This window comes from Lacerta agilis, chromosome 3 (assembly GCF_009819535.1).
Source record: "Lacerta agilis isolate rLacAgi1 chromosome 3, rLacAgi1.pri, whole genome shotgun sequence".
NCBI lineage: Eukaryota > Metazoa > Chordata > Lepidosauria > Squamata > Lacertidae > Lacerta > Lacerta agilis.
Genome location: NC_046314.1, coordinates 79,243,326 through 79,256,764, shown reverse-complemented (window position 1 = coordinate 79,256,764; position 13,439 = coordinate 79,243,326). Strand labels below are relative to the sequence as shown.

General features: G+C 38.3%; 1 protein-coding gene across 3 annotated transcripts in view; it reads right to left on the bottom strand.

The window, feature by feature from the left end:
- Nucleotides 1-13,439, bottom strand: part of CRIM1 (cysteine rich transmembrane BMP regulator 1) — a 142,956-nt gene that overhangs the window by 32,018 nt on the left and 97,499 nt on the right. For all 3 annotated transcript variants that reach the window (XM_033144428.1, XM_033144430.1, XM_033144429.1), the window contains one exon: nt 999-1,127. In XM_033144428.1, the coding sequence (XP_033000319.1) occupies nt 999-1,127 (129 nt within the window). The remainder of the gene's footprint in view (nt 1-998; nt 1,128-13,439) is intronic.

Here is a 13,439-nt window from a genome sequence, read left to right as displayed (position 1 = left end):
CATAAGTGCTATCACAAATCAGCTCTCATTGATCATTCTTAACCCCTTGGAAAAGGCACTGCTGATAAGGTTACAGTTTATGGCTAATACAATCATTGTCATACTTCCTTCAAAATCCTTTTTGGCATACCCCCTTAGTTCCCATGATGCACTAGAACTCAACCTTAAGCTTTCTTTAAACATGTCTAGTTAAAACAACCACATAATGCTTCCCTGTTAACCCCTCCCCTCCATCAATCCCACCAATAAACACTCCTTAGAGCACATTTCTGAAATCCAGCATTGTGTGAGTTGACTTCTACTTATGCATGGAAACCACTGGATGTCAGTTTGTGGCTTCACACATTCAGATCTAAGGTGGAATTTATCTTCCCTCATCCCAAAACCATCTCAGAAGAAAGCCTGGTTGAGAGGAGTTAATTACGAGTCTAGTAAACCCACAAGAGACATTCATGAGGGACAGGGCTATCAATGGCTATGTTCTGCCTCCACGGCTGGAGGGAATATACTTCTGAATACCAGTTGCTGGAAATTGCAATAGGGTGCTGTTGATTCCCTTGGGATGAACAGGTAGCCCATATGTAATGTGTGAATAGCGCTCTCTCCCCTCTCCCCATTTTCATGGGCACAGACATGCTAACATCAGTAAATCAGGATCACAAACACCTTTAAAAAATGGTGGATGACCATTCAAATGCTCCCAAACAGTTTATAGAGCCATACTGACCTTTATCTGCAGGGTCCAAAAATATGACTGACAAAATTCATATCAAATATATATATACCTGGAAATTTATTTCTGTTGCATAGATTTTTCAAAAGGGTACTCTCTCACTGTAAGTTTACTCTTTTTTTGGGAAAAGGGAACATGGTATATTGCGCATGAGACAGTATTGAAGACGGAAAAAAGAATGCAAAGTTGCTAAGAATGTTTTGAAAATGATTTTGGTCAACATAGGCTCTTCAGAATCACAATTCAGCATCAACTGTATACTTACGAGTTTTGCACTGGCAGATGCGACAACCATTTTGGTCTATTCTGAAGTCATAAATACAATCCATCTCAGTTAATGTGCAATTCACCAAAGGATAACACGTGGGTGGACCTATTGTGATGTATGTTGGCTCTAATGGAAGGAAAGCAATAATTTATTTTAAAATATGCACATGTTAAGATCTAAGAGTCATTAGTGGAAATGCTTATTCAAATGTGTTAAAATTTGGACATTGTTGGCTCTAGCCAACTAGAAAAACTTGACTACATTTCATTTAATTGCTCAGACCCCATTAGCTATCTGCTTTGAAATCTGAAACTGAGATTTGTTACACTTGCTCTGCCTTCCCCAGTTCCTGCCCCTAACAGGATCTGACTTTATCTTTGCCATACCGTATTTTCTGGCGTATAATACGACTTTTTAACCCAGTAAAATCTTCTCAAAAGTTGGGGATCGTCTTATACGCCGGGTGTCATCTTATAGGCACTTGGCGGATGAAGCCGGGGTGCTTTGCCGGGCTTTGCTAGCATCAGTTGTAGCTTTCAGGACTGTCCTGGAAGCTAAAAGCGATGCTACCGTGTTTCCCCTAGGGGAGCTGAAGGAAAGTCCAGCCGGGAGGAGAAGGAAGCGGGTGGGCATTGGGCAGCTGAAGACAAGGCTGGGCTTACCGGAGATCAGGCAGAAGAGGCTCTCGAAGACGCACAAGCCCTCTTCCCCTCAGCAGCCTCTGTGATTTGTATGCCCTGTCCTTTTGAATGAAGCTCAGCTGCTAAGCTCCCTGTTAGCTTGGCTGGATTAATTACACATGGTTTTGCAACTCTGCTTTGCAGCCTCAGGGCTCCCATTTAGGGATCGCAGCCTTTTCTCCCTTACTGCCTTTCGAGTAAACCAGGCAGCATACTTCTGAGGACGTGAGCGGGACCTAGATTACCATTTTCTGTGTAAACATGCTGGCTTGTCCTTGCAGCCTCCTGCTATGTTCGCCCCACGTGGCTGCCGATCAACAGCAAACAGTACTTGATTGGGTCCTAGTGCCCCCACTACTTTTCTGTCCTGGAAGCTAAAAGCTAAAAGGTGGTTCCTTGAAGCAGCTTCTCAGAGGCAGTACCTGCATGTCATAAGCATTTGAATTAAAATTACCATATTGAAATCAAATCTGATGTTTTTTAATTTTTATTTGGTGTGTGTTAGAAGAGTATCCCAAACTCTATATTTTAACTGGAAAAGTTGGGGGTCGTCTTATACGCCGGAAAATACGGTAATTTTGCTCAAGGTGCTAAATGTTGCTTTGTGCAATACACATGGTATGGCTAGGAACTAAAACGTTGTCTGCAGTGGGGAGCCTACCATATTTGTTCAGTGACTCATAGTTTCAGCCTGCAACCAAACATATCCCAAAGCTAAGACCCGTCTCACCAGAATCCATCTTTCAGTAAACTTAAACAAAATAATTAATTTCACATACTATGCAAATGAGCTTGTGGCAATCATAGCCTGTTCAACTCTTTTAAAAGATTAACTGGAACTTAAGTATTAGCAGCCAAACAGTAGCTTTTATTGGTCCAGTTCACTGCAATGAGACTCCCAGATGCCAATGTGTTGGATCCAATGTTTACTTAAAGTGTACAAAGATAAAACTCAACATCCATAAATTTGAACCACATGCCTGTATGTCAACTTTCTGTGACTTGTCAATTACACAGAAGAGTATGCACACTAGACAGTACATACACAAATGTTATACAGTATTCATAGATGGATGTATGGTGTGCTAAGCTTGCCTAGTGGGCAAGGAAATGCAGTCTTGTTTTGCCACCACAAATACTCTACACATACAGAAGTTCATTGGAACCAGACCATTATTCTTAATTTCAAATGAGTTTTCTAGTTCATAGGATAAATTTCCAGACCACCAGACACAGAAATGCATAGTATTTGAAAGATATTTTAGTGGCCATTTCTCACTATTTTTGTGAATACATAAAATACACTATGTGAACACACAATACAGATATGCTTTGTCAAGTTTGAAAAACATATGTATACACATTTCATCATGTTCTTTAAAACGCACATGACTGAGGTCTCAAACTGGCCTTTTGTTAACGTCATTAAATTCATACATTCTGGAACTTCCGGTTAGGTACCGAGTCAATGGCGGACGGGAGTCTGACGGCTCCGTCCTCCGTTAGGCGATAGGGATCTCCGTGCCTGCGCCACGGGTCCCTTAAAGCCACGGGAAGAGCGTCCCGTGGACCGACGGCTTCGTGGGTCCCAGACGTGCTGTCTCCGCTCCTGATTGACCCTCGTAAGGGGGAAAATCAGGCGAGCGGAGCCCCAGCACGGGACTGAAGAAGCGACTGCCTGCGGAGGATCAAAGCAGCGATCCCGCCAGACCTGAGCACCCGGCACTTCCTACACAGAAACTTCCAAAGAAACTCTGTAAGTTAAAATATTGGATTATTTTACAAGTTTAAAGAGCACTGCTTGCAGAGGAAACTGCAAAAGGAAGCCTGTTCCCTTTGAACTGTTTGCGCGAGCTTGGTAGCGCTAAAAGATCAAAGCCGCGACTAACGGGAAAGTTTTGCGAACTCTGCCAAACTTTTTAAAAGTTGATTAAAAGTTGCTTAAAGGATGTTTAAAGACTTAAAAACAGTTGATATGGCAAAAGAAGATGCCCCTCACCCTCTGGATTAGGATTCCGGGTCAGTAGCGGGCTGTGATATATTGTTGCCATTTTTTCTTTGTTGGTGTTTTAGTGACTGTTTACCAGTGGAGACATTTTGACTTCTTTGTAACCAGATACAAGTTACTTTATGGACTTTGGTGGTAACACTGCAAGTTAGAAACTGTTACTGACTTGGGCTATATGAAAATAAACCCTTCTTGGCTTTAAGGAATTTATATTTTGGAAAATTTAAACTCTCTGCCTAAAAGCTGGATTTTTGGGACTGGTGTGGGCTCCTGGCTCAGCAGTCTCTTTGTTCTCAGAATTGAGCTGCTGGCCACCTGGTGTTTACTTTTGGGACTGTTGGCCTTCTGCTGTGAATGTCTGAGATTGTTACCACAGCAACTGGAGTGACCTTGAGATTACAATTGCAGAGCCCACAGGAGATGGACACTAGATCAAAAACAGCTGGTTCTAGCTCTGCACAAAAAAGAGGCTCTGTTTCCCTAACTCTACAGGAACAAATGGAGAAATTGGTTGTTAGCGTGGCAGAAATTGCAGCAGGATTGAAAAGCGTCACTGAAGGGTTGAAACAAACACAAGATCAAGTTTCATCAGGAAATACAGCAGTGAACTCAGCAATAGAAAAATTACAAGCTGACATAAAAGCTGATATTAAAAATTCTACGCAGACCCTGGAAAAATCAATTGGGCAAATTGAGGAGAACGTAAGGAAGAACAGAGAAGAAATTAATAGAATTGGGCAGGAGGTGACCACCCTGAAAAAGGACTCTGAGGAAATTAAAGTGGTCAAAGAAAAAATAAAAAAGGTGGAGGAAAAATTGGACAATTTGGATTTGGAGCAGATAGAGAATATTGGAACACGACAGAGAACTGTTGAAGAGTCTCTCGCTTTTCTGCAACTACATCAGAGAGAGGGCAACATCCGTCTAAGGGGTCTTCCAGAATTGGAAGGGGAAGACCTAAAAGCTTATATTGTGAAGCTATTTTCAGGATATTGGGAGCTAGAAGAAGTTAACGTCTCAGCGCGCATAGTGAAGGCCTTCAGATTTGGTCCAAGAGGTTCCAGAGGAAAGAAAAGCAACAAAACAGTCAGTGACTGTTTGATTGTGCTACACGATCGACACGATAGGGACTTTTTTCTGGACTTGCATTATAGAAACAACCTGGTGGTAGAGCAGAATAAAGTAATTTTTTATAAGGACATCCCCAGATTTTTCCTGGACAAAAGAGTTCCTTACAACGACTTGGTGACTGAGCTTAGAAAAAGAAAAATTCCCTTCAGTTGGGAATTTCCAGAAGGCCTGGCATTTACGTTTGAAGGAAAAAAGATAAGAATAAGGTCCTTGGCGGAGAAGCAAAAGTTTTTGGACAAGCATCAGGAACAATTTAAAGGCACACCACTCGATCCAGCACAATTATACAGGTTCCCAGCGGAATTTCCACCACCGCCGGGACTACCAAGTTTACCAGGTTCAAGCCAGGATCCAGAGAAAGACAAGAAAGGAGAAGCAACTGGAGGAGAAGAATAAAGAAAGGAAAATGGCGCTCAAGCTAATGACATGGAATGTCCGGGGATTGAATCAGAGACCAAAGAGACGCAGAGTGTTTTACAGCATAGAAAAGAAGAATTTGGATATAATATGTTTACAGGAAACCCACATAGCCCGACGTCACAGAAGATTACTACAGAACAAAAAATTAGGCCAAGAGTTTATATCATCGGACAAGGTCAAGAAGAGAGGAGTAGTGATATATGCAAAGGAGAAATATAGCCCAAGACAGCTTTTTAAAGATGAAGAAGGGAGATACATCGCAATTGAAATTAATATACAAGGCGAAAAACTTTTGATTCTGGGACTTTATGCACCAAATGACGGAAAGTCAATTTTTTATAAGAAAATACATGATCTGCTGTTGGACTATTTGGATTACAAATTAGTTTGCCTTGGAGACTTTAATGGTGCAGTTTCCACACTAATGGATAGATCTCAAAGAACCAAATTAACGAATGATGGGAAACTCCCAAAGACTTTTTTCGAAATGGTGGATAATTTGAATTTGGTGGACTCTTGGAGATTAAAAAACCCTACAGATACAGAGGCAACTTACTTTAGTGAATCTCAGAAGTCATGGTCGAGGATAGATTATATTTGGATTTCGAATGAATTGGCTCCAAAAATACAAAAGGCAGAAATTGGTCCTAAAACTCTTTCAGACCACAATCCGGTACAGTTAAATTTAAAAATGATTTCCAAGGATTCTTTTAGATGGAGAATGGATGACGCTTTGATGAGAGACACCAAGCTAGTAGAAAGAGCGGCGAAAAAGATGAAAGAATACTTTCAGATAAATTGGAGCTCCGAAGTGGAGAAAAGAATTGCTTGGGATGCAAGTAAAGCTGTAATGAGAGGATTTCTCATTAGTGAAAAAGCAAAAAAGAAGAGACAACAAAATGCAGAAATGGAGAGATTGTTGAAGTCAATCAAAGAAAAGGAAAAAGAATTAAGAGGGCATCCCAGATGTGTTAAAATCCAAAAAGAAATTAAATACTTGCAATCCCAATGTGCTAATATAATGAATCAGGACATCGAATGGAAAGTGAAAATGATGAAACAAAGAACATTTGAATCGGCTAATAAGTGTGGAAAACTACTAGCTTGGCAATTGAAGAAAAGACAAAAGGCAAATGTCATCAATAATTTGGTAGTAAATGGAAAAAATGTGGAGAAACCGGAGGAAATCAGATGGTGTTTTCAAAGATTCTACAAGCAACTGTACAAGGAGGAGAAGATAGATGAAGTAGAAATAGACCGATTTCTGGAAAAGAACGGATTGCAAAAAGTCCCAGAGGAAAAACTAGCTACTCTCAACCACCCAATATCGACACAGGAGATAGAAGATGCAATAAATAACATGCAATTAGGGAAGGCTCCAGGACCGGATGGATTAACAGCAAAATATTATAAGACATTGAAAGACTGGTTATCACAGCCGCTAAGAGAAATTTGCAACAAAATACTAGAAGGAGATAGGGCACCAGAGACGTGGAAAGAAGCCTTTATCACACTGATTCCAAAACCAGATACTGATAAGACTCAAATGAAAAATTACCGTCCAATATCCCTTTTGAATGTGGATTATAAAATTTTTGCAAATGTATTGGCTACAAGGCTGAAAAGAGTGTTGAAAGATTATATACACAGAGATCAAGCAGGTTTCTTGCCAGGAAGACAAATTAGTAACAACACGAGAATTATTGTGGATATTTTAGAAAAACTGGAGAGAAACATAAACACAGATGCGGCACTACTGTTTGTTGATGCAGAGAAAGCATTTGATAAAGTTTCTTGGATATTTATGAAAAAGAATCTGGAAAGGATGGGAGTTGGAGAAAAATTCTTGAATGGCATTAAGGCCAAAAATTCCCTTCAGTTGGGAATTTCCAGAAGGCCTGGCATTTACGTTTGAAGGAAAAAAGATAAGAATAAGGTCCTTGGCGGAGAAGCAAAAGTTTTTGGACAAGCATCAGGAACAATTTAAAGGCACACCACTCGATCCAGCACAATTATACAGGTTCCCAGCGGAATTTCCACCACCGCCGGGACTACCAAGTTTACCAGGTTCAAGCCAGGATCCAGAGAAAGACAAGAAAGGAGAAGCAACTGGAGGAGAAGAATAAAGAAAGGAAAATGGCGCTCAAGCTAATGACATGGAATGTCCGGGGATTGAATCAGAGACCAAAGAGACGCAGAGTGTTTTACAGCATAGAAAAGAAGAATTTGGATATAATATGTTTACAGGAAACCCACATAGCCCGACGTCACAGAAGATTACTACAGAACAAAAAATTAGGCCAAGAGTTTATATCATCGGACAAGGTCAAGAAGAGAGGAGTAGTGATATATGCAAAGGAGAAATATAGCCCAAGACAGCTTTTTAAAGATGAAGAAGGGAGATACATCGCAATTGAAATTAATATACAAGGCGAAAAACTTTTGATTCTGGGACTTTATGCACCAAATGACGGAAAGTCAATTTTTTATAAGAAAATACATGATCTGCTGTTGGACTATTTGGATTACAAATTAGTTTGCCTTGGAGACTTTAATGGTGCAGTTTCCACACTAATGGATAGATCTCAAAGAACCAAATTAACGAATGATGGGAAACTCCCAAAGACTTTTTTCGAAATGGTGGATAATTTGAATTTGGTGGACTCTTGGAGATTAAAAAACCCTACAGATACAGAGGCAACTTACTTTAGTGAATCTCAGAAGTCATGGTCGAGGATAGATTATATTTGGATTTCGAATGAATTGGCTCCAAAAATACAAAAGGCAGAAATTGGTCCTAAAACTCTTTCAGACCACAATCCGGTACAGTTAAATTTAAAAATGATTTCCAAGGATTCTTTTAGATGGAGAATGGATGACGCTTTGATGAGAGACACCAAGCTAGTAGAAAGAGCGGCGAAAAAGATGAAAGAATACTTTCAGATAAATTGGAGCTCCGAAGTGGAGAAAAGAATTGCCTGGGATGCAGCGGCCTTTTGCTGGCTAAAGGATTGGTTCAAACTAGAGAACGTTGATGTATTGGACTTGGAAGGACATGATAATATGTTTGGCTGGCATGCATACCTTTGGTATGACAAGGTTAAGATCCACAGAACTTTTAAGTCTCATATAGTTAGAAAATCCTTGTATCAGGTCTGGATTAGATATAAAGACTTGTTAGAGAGAAAGACCCCTAGATGGATCTCTCCAGTGGAGGCCAAAGCCTATAAGAGACCGAACATGTCTGCAAACTGGTTAAGATATATGGACATATTGCAGCAGGAAGGGGACTCTTTTAAGCTAAAAAGCTACGATCAAGTGAAAAGCCAGGTCCCCGACTGGCTGCATTATCATCAGGTATATGAAACATTTAAAATGGACAAAAAAGTTGGTTTTCAAGTAGAAAAATCAAAACTGGAAACAGAATTGATAGAATCGAATTTTAAAAACCTTTCCAAAATGTATAATCTTTTGCTAGAGTGGCATACGAAAGATGAACTGGTTAAATCGTCAATGATAGACTGGGCGAAAGATGTAGGACATAATATCATGATGGATGACTGGGAGAGATTGTGGCAAAAAGGTATTAAATTCACTGCTTGTCATAGTTTAAGAGAAAATATAATGAAAATGGTTTACAGATGGTATTTGACACCAGTTAAGATAGCTAGGATGAATACCAAAATGTCAGATGTATGTTGGAAATGTAAACATGCGAAAGGTACCTTTTTTCATATGTGGTGGTTGTGCCCAGCGGTAAATGCTTTCTGGGACAAGATTTATAACGAACTCAAGAAGGTAATGAAGGTTACCTTTTGTAAGAAACCAGAGGCATTTCTTCTGAGCATAACTAATGAAGAGATACCCAGTCAGGATAGAGTGTTTTTTATGTATGCCACAACAGCAGCTAGAATCTTATTGGCAAGAACATGGAAAGGCAAAGAGATACCAACGGTGGAAGAATGGCAGATGAAGATGATGGAGTATATGGAACTCGTAGAACTGACCGCCAGAATCCGGGACCAGAGGGAGGAGAAGGTGTCACGGGACTGGAAGAAATTTAAAGACTATCTAGTTAAATCAGTAAAATTGAATATTTGAGCAGAATTAAATAGAACAGCGGCTTTAGCAGGTATATGTTAGATAAAATGGTTAGCAAGATATTTTTGTGTGAAAGATTTATTTGTTAGAAAATATGTTAAGATTTGGTGTTTAAGTTAAGATATAATTAAGTAAAGTAAAGCACATTAAAAATTGAGCAAATGTGAATAGAATAAGATACAAAGCTACCTAGAAGATATATATGATTTTGAAGACAGTGGAGGGAATGGGGGAAGTCCCCTAAAATAGAGAAGATAGCAACAAGAAAAGTAAGAGGACAAGTGTTAGTTTAAAGGTTTGTATATGTTTCTTTTTATTGTAATTGTTTGATCGTGTTTTTGTGTTGTGTTTATGTATTGTATTTCTGTATTGTTAATGTTGGTGTTTATGCTATGTTTTTCTTTTGTCTTAATAGAAAATAATAAAATCTTATAAAAAAAAAAATAAATTCATACATTCTATGTGCATATATAATTTCCTATGAATGCAATGAAAGAATGCTGCCAGGGAATTGTCAGTAATAAGAAAACGGATGATTTCTGAGAGAAATTCAGAACGCCTTACATATTTAAAGAACAAAACAAAAATATAAGCTATTGGTATTTGGAATCCTCAGATTCTGCAAGGACCAATGCCAGTGCCAAAACATATTTGGTTCATTGAACTGATAAATGCTGCAAACAATTTAGATGGGCTTGAGAATTCTATTAGATCTATCACAGAGACATAACTAAGTGAAGCCAGCAAAGGCAGTTATGAGTGAAACTATTATCACTCAGAAAGGCTCTCATGTTTTGCTGTGCTCTGTGCAATTATTGTAAAAGAAAACCACTGAAATGGTGAAAATATCTTATTTCTAATCTCATAGTAGTCCCAATAGATTTTAAATGAGTTTGAAATTTCATTTTGTTAGGCACAACGTAAGTAGACTGACTCCACAAAGAAAATGTATAGTCCAGACAGCTATGAACAAGTGTGCTAAATCATTATTTTGTATTTGCGATTTCAGACATAATGTTAAGCTGAGAAGAGCCAACATTTTTAAAATCTTTATTTATATAAACAAATTATAGCAATCTTGGATTATAATACATGTTAGATAAAGCTAGATGCTATCAAAACAGCTCCCTATACATCTGAATGAAGTTTTGAAACTTTAGGTAGGGGGAAAAAATCAAATTGTTAAACAGGGCCTTGGGGGTCAATACACTTCTTATCTAGCAGGTGCTATGCCACATGTACAATATGTGTGTCTCAGTGAAAAAGAACAATGTTTGATAAGGAGATCCTTCAGAAAACTTGACGAACAATCCTACAAGAATATGCATAGCTTAGTGTTTAACTAAGACAAAGGGTTTTTTATTCATAAAATTATTCATGGCATGCAGTTAGAGAATGGATATCCTTTTCCATAAGGATATAAGAAGAGCCGGCTGGATCGTAACACCAGAATTCATGAACATCAGATGGAACAGAATGTTGGACAATTAAGGGCAGATAAAAGAACATACTTCTTCATGCAGCACATAGTTAAAACTATGGAACTCACTCCAACAGGAGGCAGTGATAATCACCAACATGGATGGCTTGAAAAGAGAATTAAACAAATTCATGGCAGATAAGGCTATAAATATGACTACTGATCATGATGGCTGTACCCACAGGAGTGTTCTTGGGTGGCCAGAATGAGAACAGGATGCAGCCATTGGCTTGACCCAACAAGCTCTTATTATGCCCTTGTGTTAAAAGCCTATTGAAATATTTATTTCAGTCTTTGTTGGATGCTGAGAAGAGACCCGAAAATAAATATTAAATATTTTATTTATACATTTACATAGCTATGCTGTTATTCTCAATTACGGTACTTCTTTCAACCCTTGTAAACTACAATTGTTTATGTTTTGCAGATTCTTGAAAGATAGCTGTTTTTTCTTGAATAATGTGTTAGAACTTCTGTAATGCCTGGCAGAAACAACTGCTGGTAGTCATTCATATGTGGGGTGTTTTTTTCATGCTGCAGCTACTCACATACAGATTCCAATTCTATACATCTCAATTTTTTTTCTCAGAACAAGCTTATCAATAACTAACTTTTCCTATCCACAAAGGTAAACCCCAAGATAGAGTAATTTTATATGGATGCCTGAGTTTCAATAAGCTGCAAAAGAGGACAAAAGAAATAATTTCAGTCCCCTCCCTCCCCCCCAAAAAATGCAGTTACAAAAAAAGGAGGGGGAAATCAGCTCTTTTCACTTCACTGAACAAGACTCAACAAATAAAGCTAGTTCAGCTACTGCCAGGCTTCTAGCTATTTGAATAGACAAACAGTTAAGCTTGAAAAAGCACACATGGTCATGTGACCTAGGTTAGCCTTTCATTGCTGCCCTTGACAAACTGCAGAAGAAAGACTGAGTGCACAGATGACGAGACAATGGATGGGAAAATAACATTCTGTCTCTGTATATTTTAGATGTGACTCTAAACTGTAGAAAGATTTTTTTTAAAAAGGGATGAAAATGGTAAAGAAGACTGCTGCTAATATTACTGATTACAATTATATTTAAAGATAAATGTAATTGCAACGGACAGCCATTAATTCATAGGAATTTCTGTGGAATAACACTGTGGTATTTAACAAACTATATACACCAGCATTCAGAAAGTCTATCGAGAAAATAACATTGACAGACTAAAGTTTAATGCTGAACTAGCTAAATAATGTTGACAAGTTTACTTGTCAGAATAAAGACCCAATGTGATGCCAATGTGGTGCCAATCCACCAACCCAGCTGCATATATGTCTGTAACCACCGGGCAATTTTATTTTTTAGTTCATGAAGAACTAAAAGAATGCTCAATGTAAAGTTTCAGCTCTATTTTCAGTGTTTCCCTGGTCTAACTGTCTACTGTAAACAGTTTGTCTACAGATCACCAAATTCAATATGTCATTATAGCTGAAATTGTGCAAGGTCTCCAAACACTTACAAAATATTTGGTAAAGACAATACAACATGCTACATTATTATTGCCTGCAAAGTCTTGGTTTCATGTTACTGTATTGCAATCTCTTGGTCAGAAGAAGTGGAACACTGCCCTTAAAAACCAACTCAATCCTCTTATTTTGTGATCACAAAATCGCATAGAACACAAGAGGCTTTTCTCCACTGGTCCTACAAGAACTACACTAGTGACCTGGCAACTATATCTGTAGGTCCCTGTGTATACTATAAGTACTTACAGAAAAAATGAAGGCATCAGCAGAAAGAGCCTTATTGAAGGATAAGTCAGTTACTGAGGTGTCATGAGTGGGAGAAGAGTTGGGACAGGCTAACCACTAGAAAATACTCAACTTCTCTTTAAATGCCTTCTGTATTCAGATTCTTTAGATCATGAAACACAATGCAAATACATGTTTTCGTTTTCTTTATGAACATGAGCTGTCTTACCTACAACTACTAAATAATTTCTCTGCTGAGTACTTTCCATTTATGAGTCATCTCCTTTCAAGTTTAGAAGAATGTGTTTGAAAGTTTCAAAATGCAAGGTGCATATTAGAATTATTTCAAATGATTTGTCCACATCATCTAGATCAAAGTGTCACAATGAGAGACAGGGCATTAAGAAGGTGGCACCTCTAATTAGTGGCTTTTCAAACAACTTCTACTCTCATTACCATAGACTTTAGTTAAAACAATCTATAATAAGGAATGCTTATTTAATTAATTTTTACCTACCTACATTGCCCAATGATTGCTTATTAGGGCACTGAGGATCAATAAAGTTTTGGTAGTCTTTAAAATTTTTGAAATTGCTAAATGATCGGTGTATATGCTTTGCATTATAAAACATTCATGAATATCCGAAAGAATTCAGATTTGGCAATGAATTCTAAAAACAAAAACTAAACAAAACATGCAGGAAAAGGTTTAGCAGACAATACTGTACTTAGGTGAACAATTTCTAAGATCTACTCATGCTGTCTGCCAAAAGATAGGAAGGGTAGAATGGCCACTCCATTCCAGAACATGATAGTCCATCAATATAAACCAAAAAAGTGTTATGGTCCTCAAAGAAGCTGGACTTATTGTGGACCCCTTT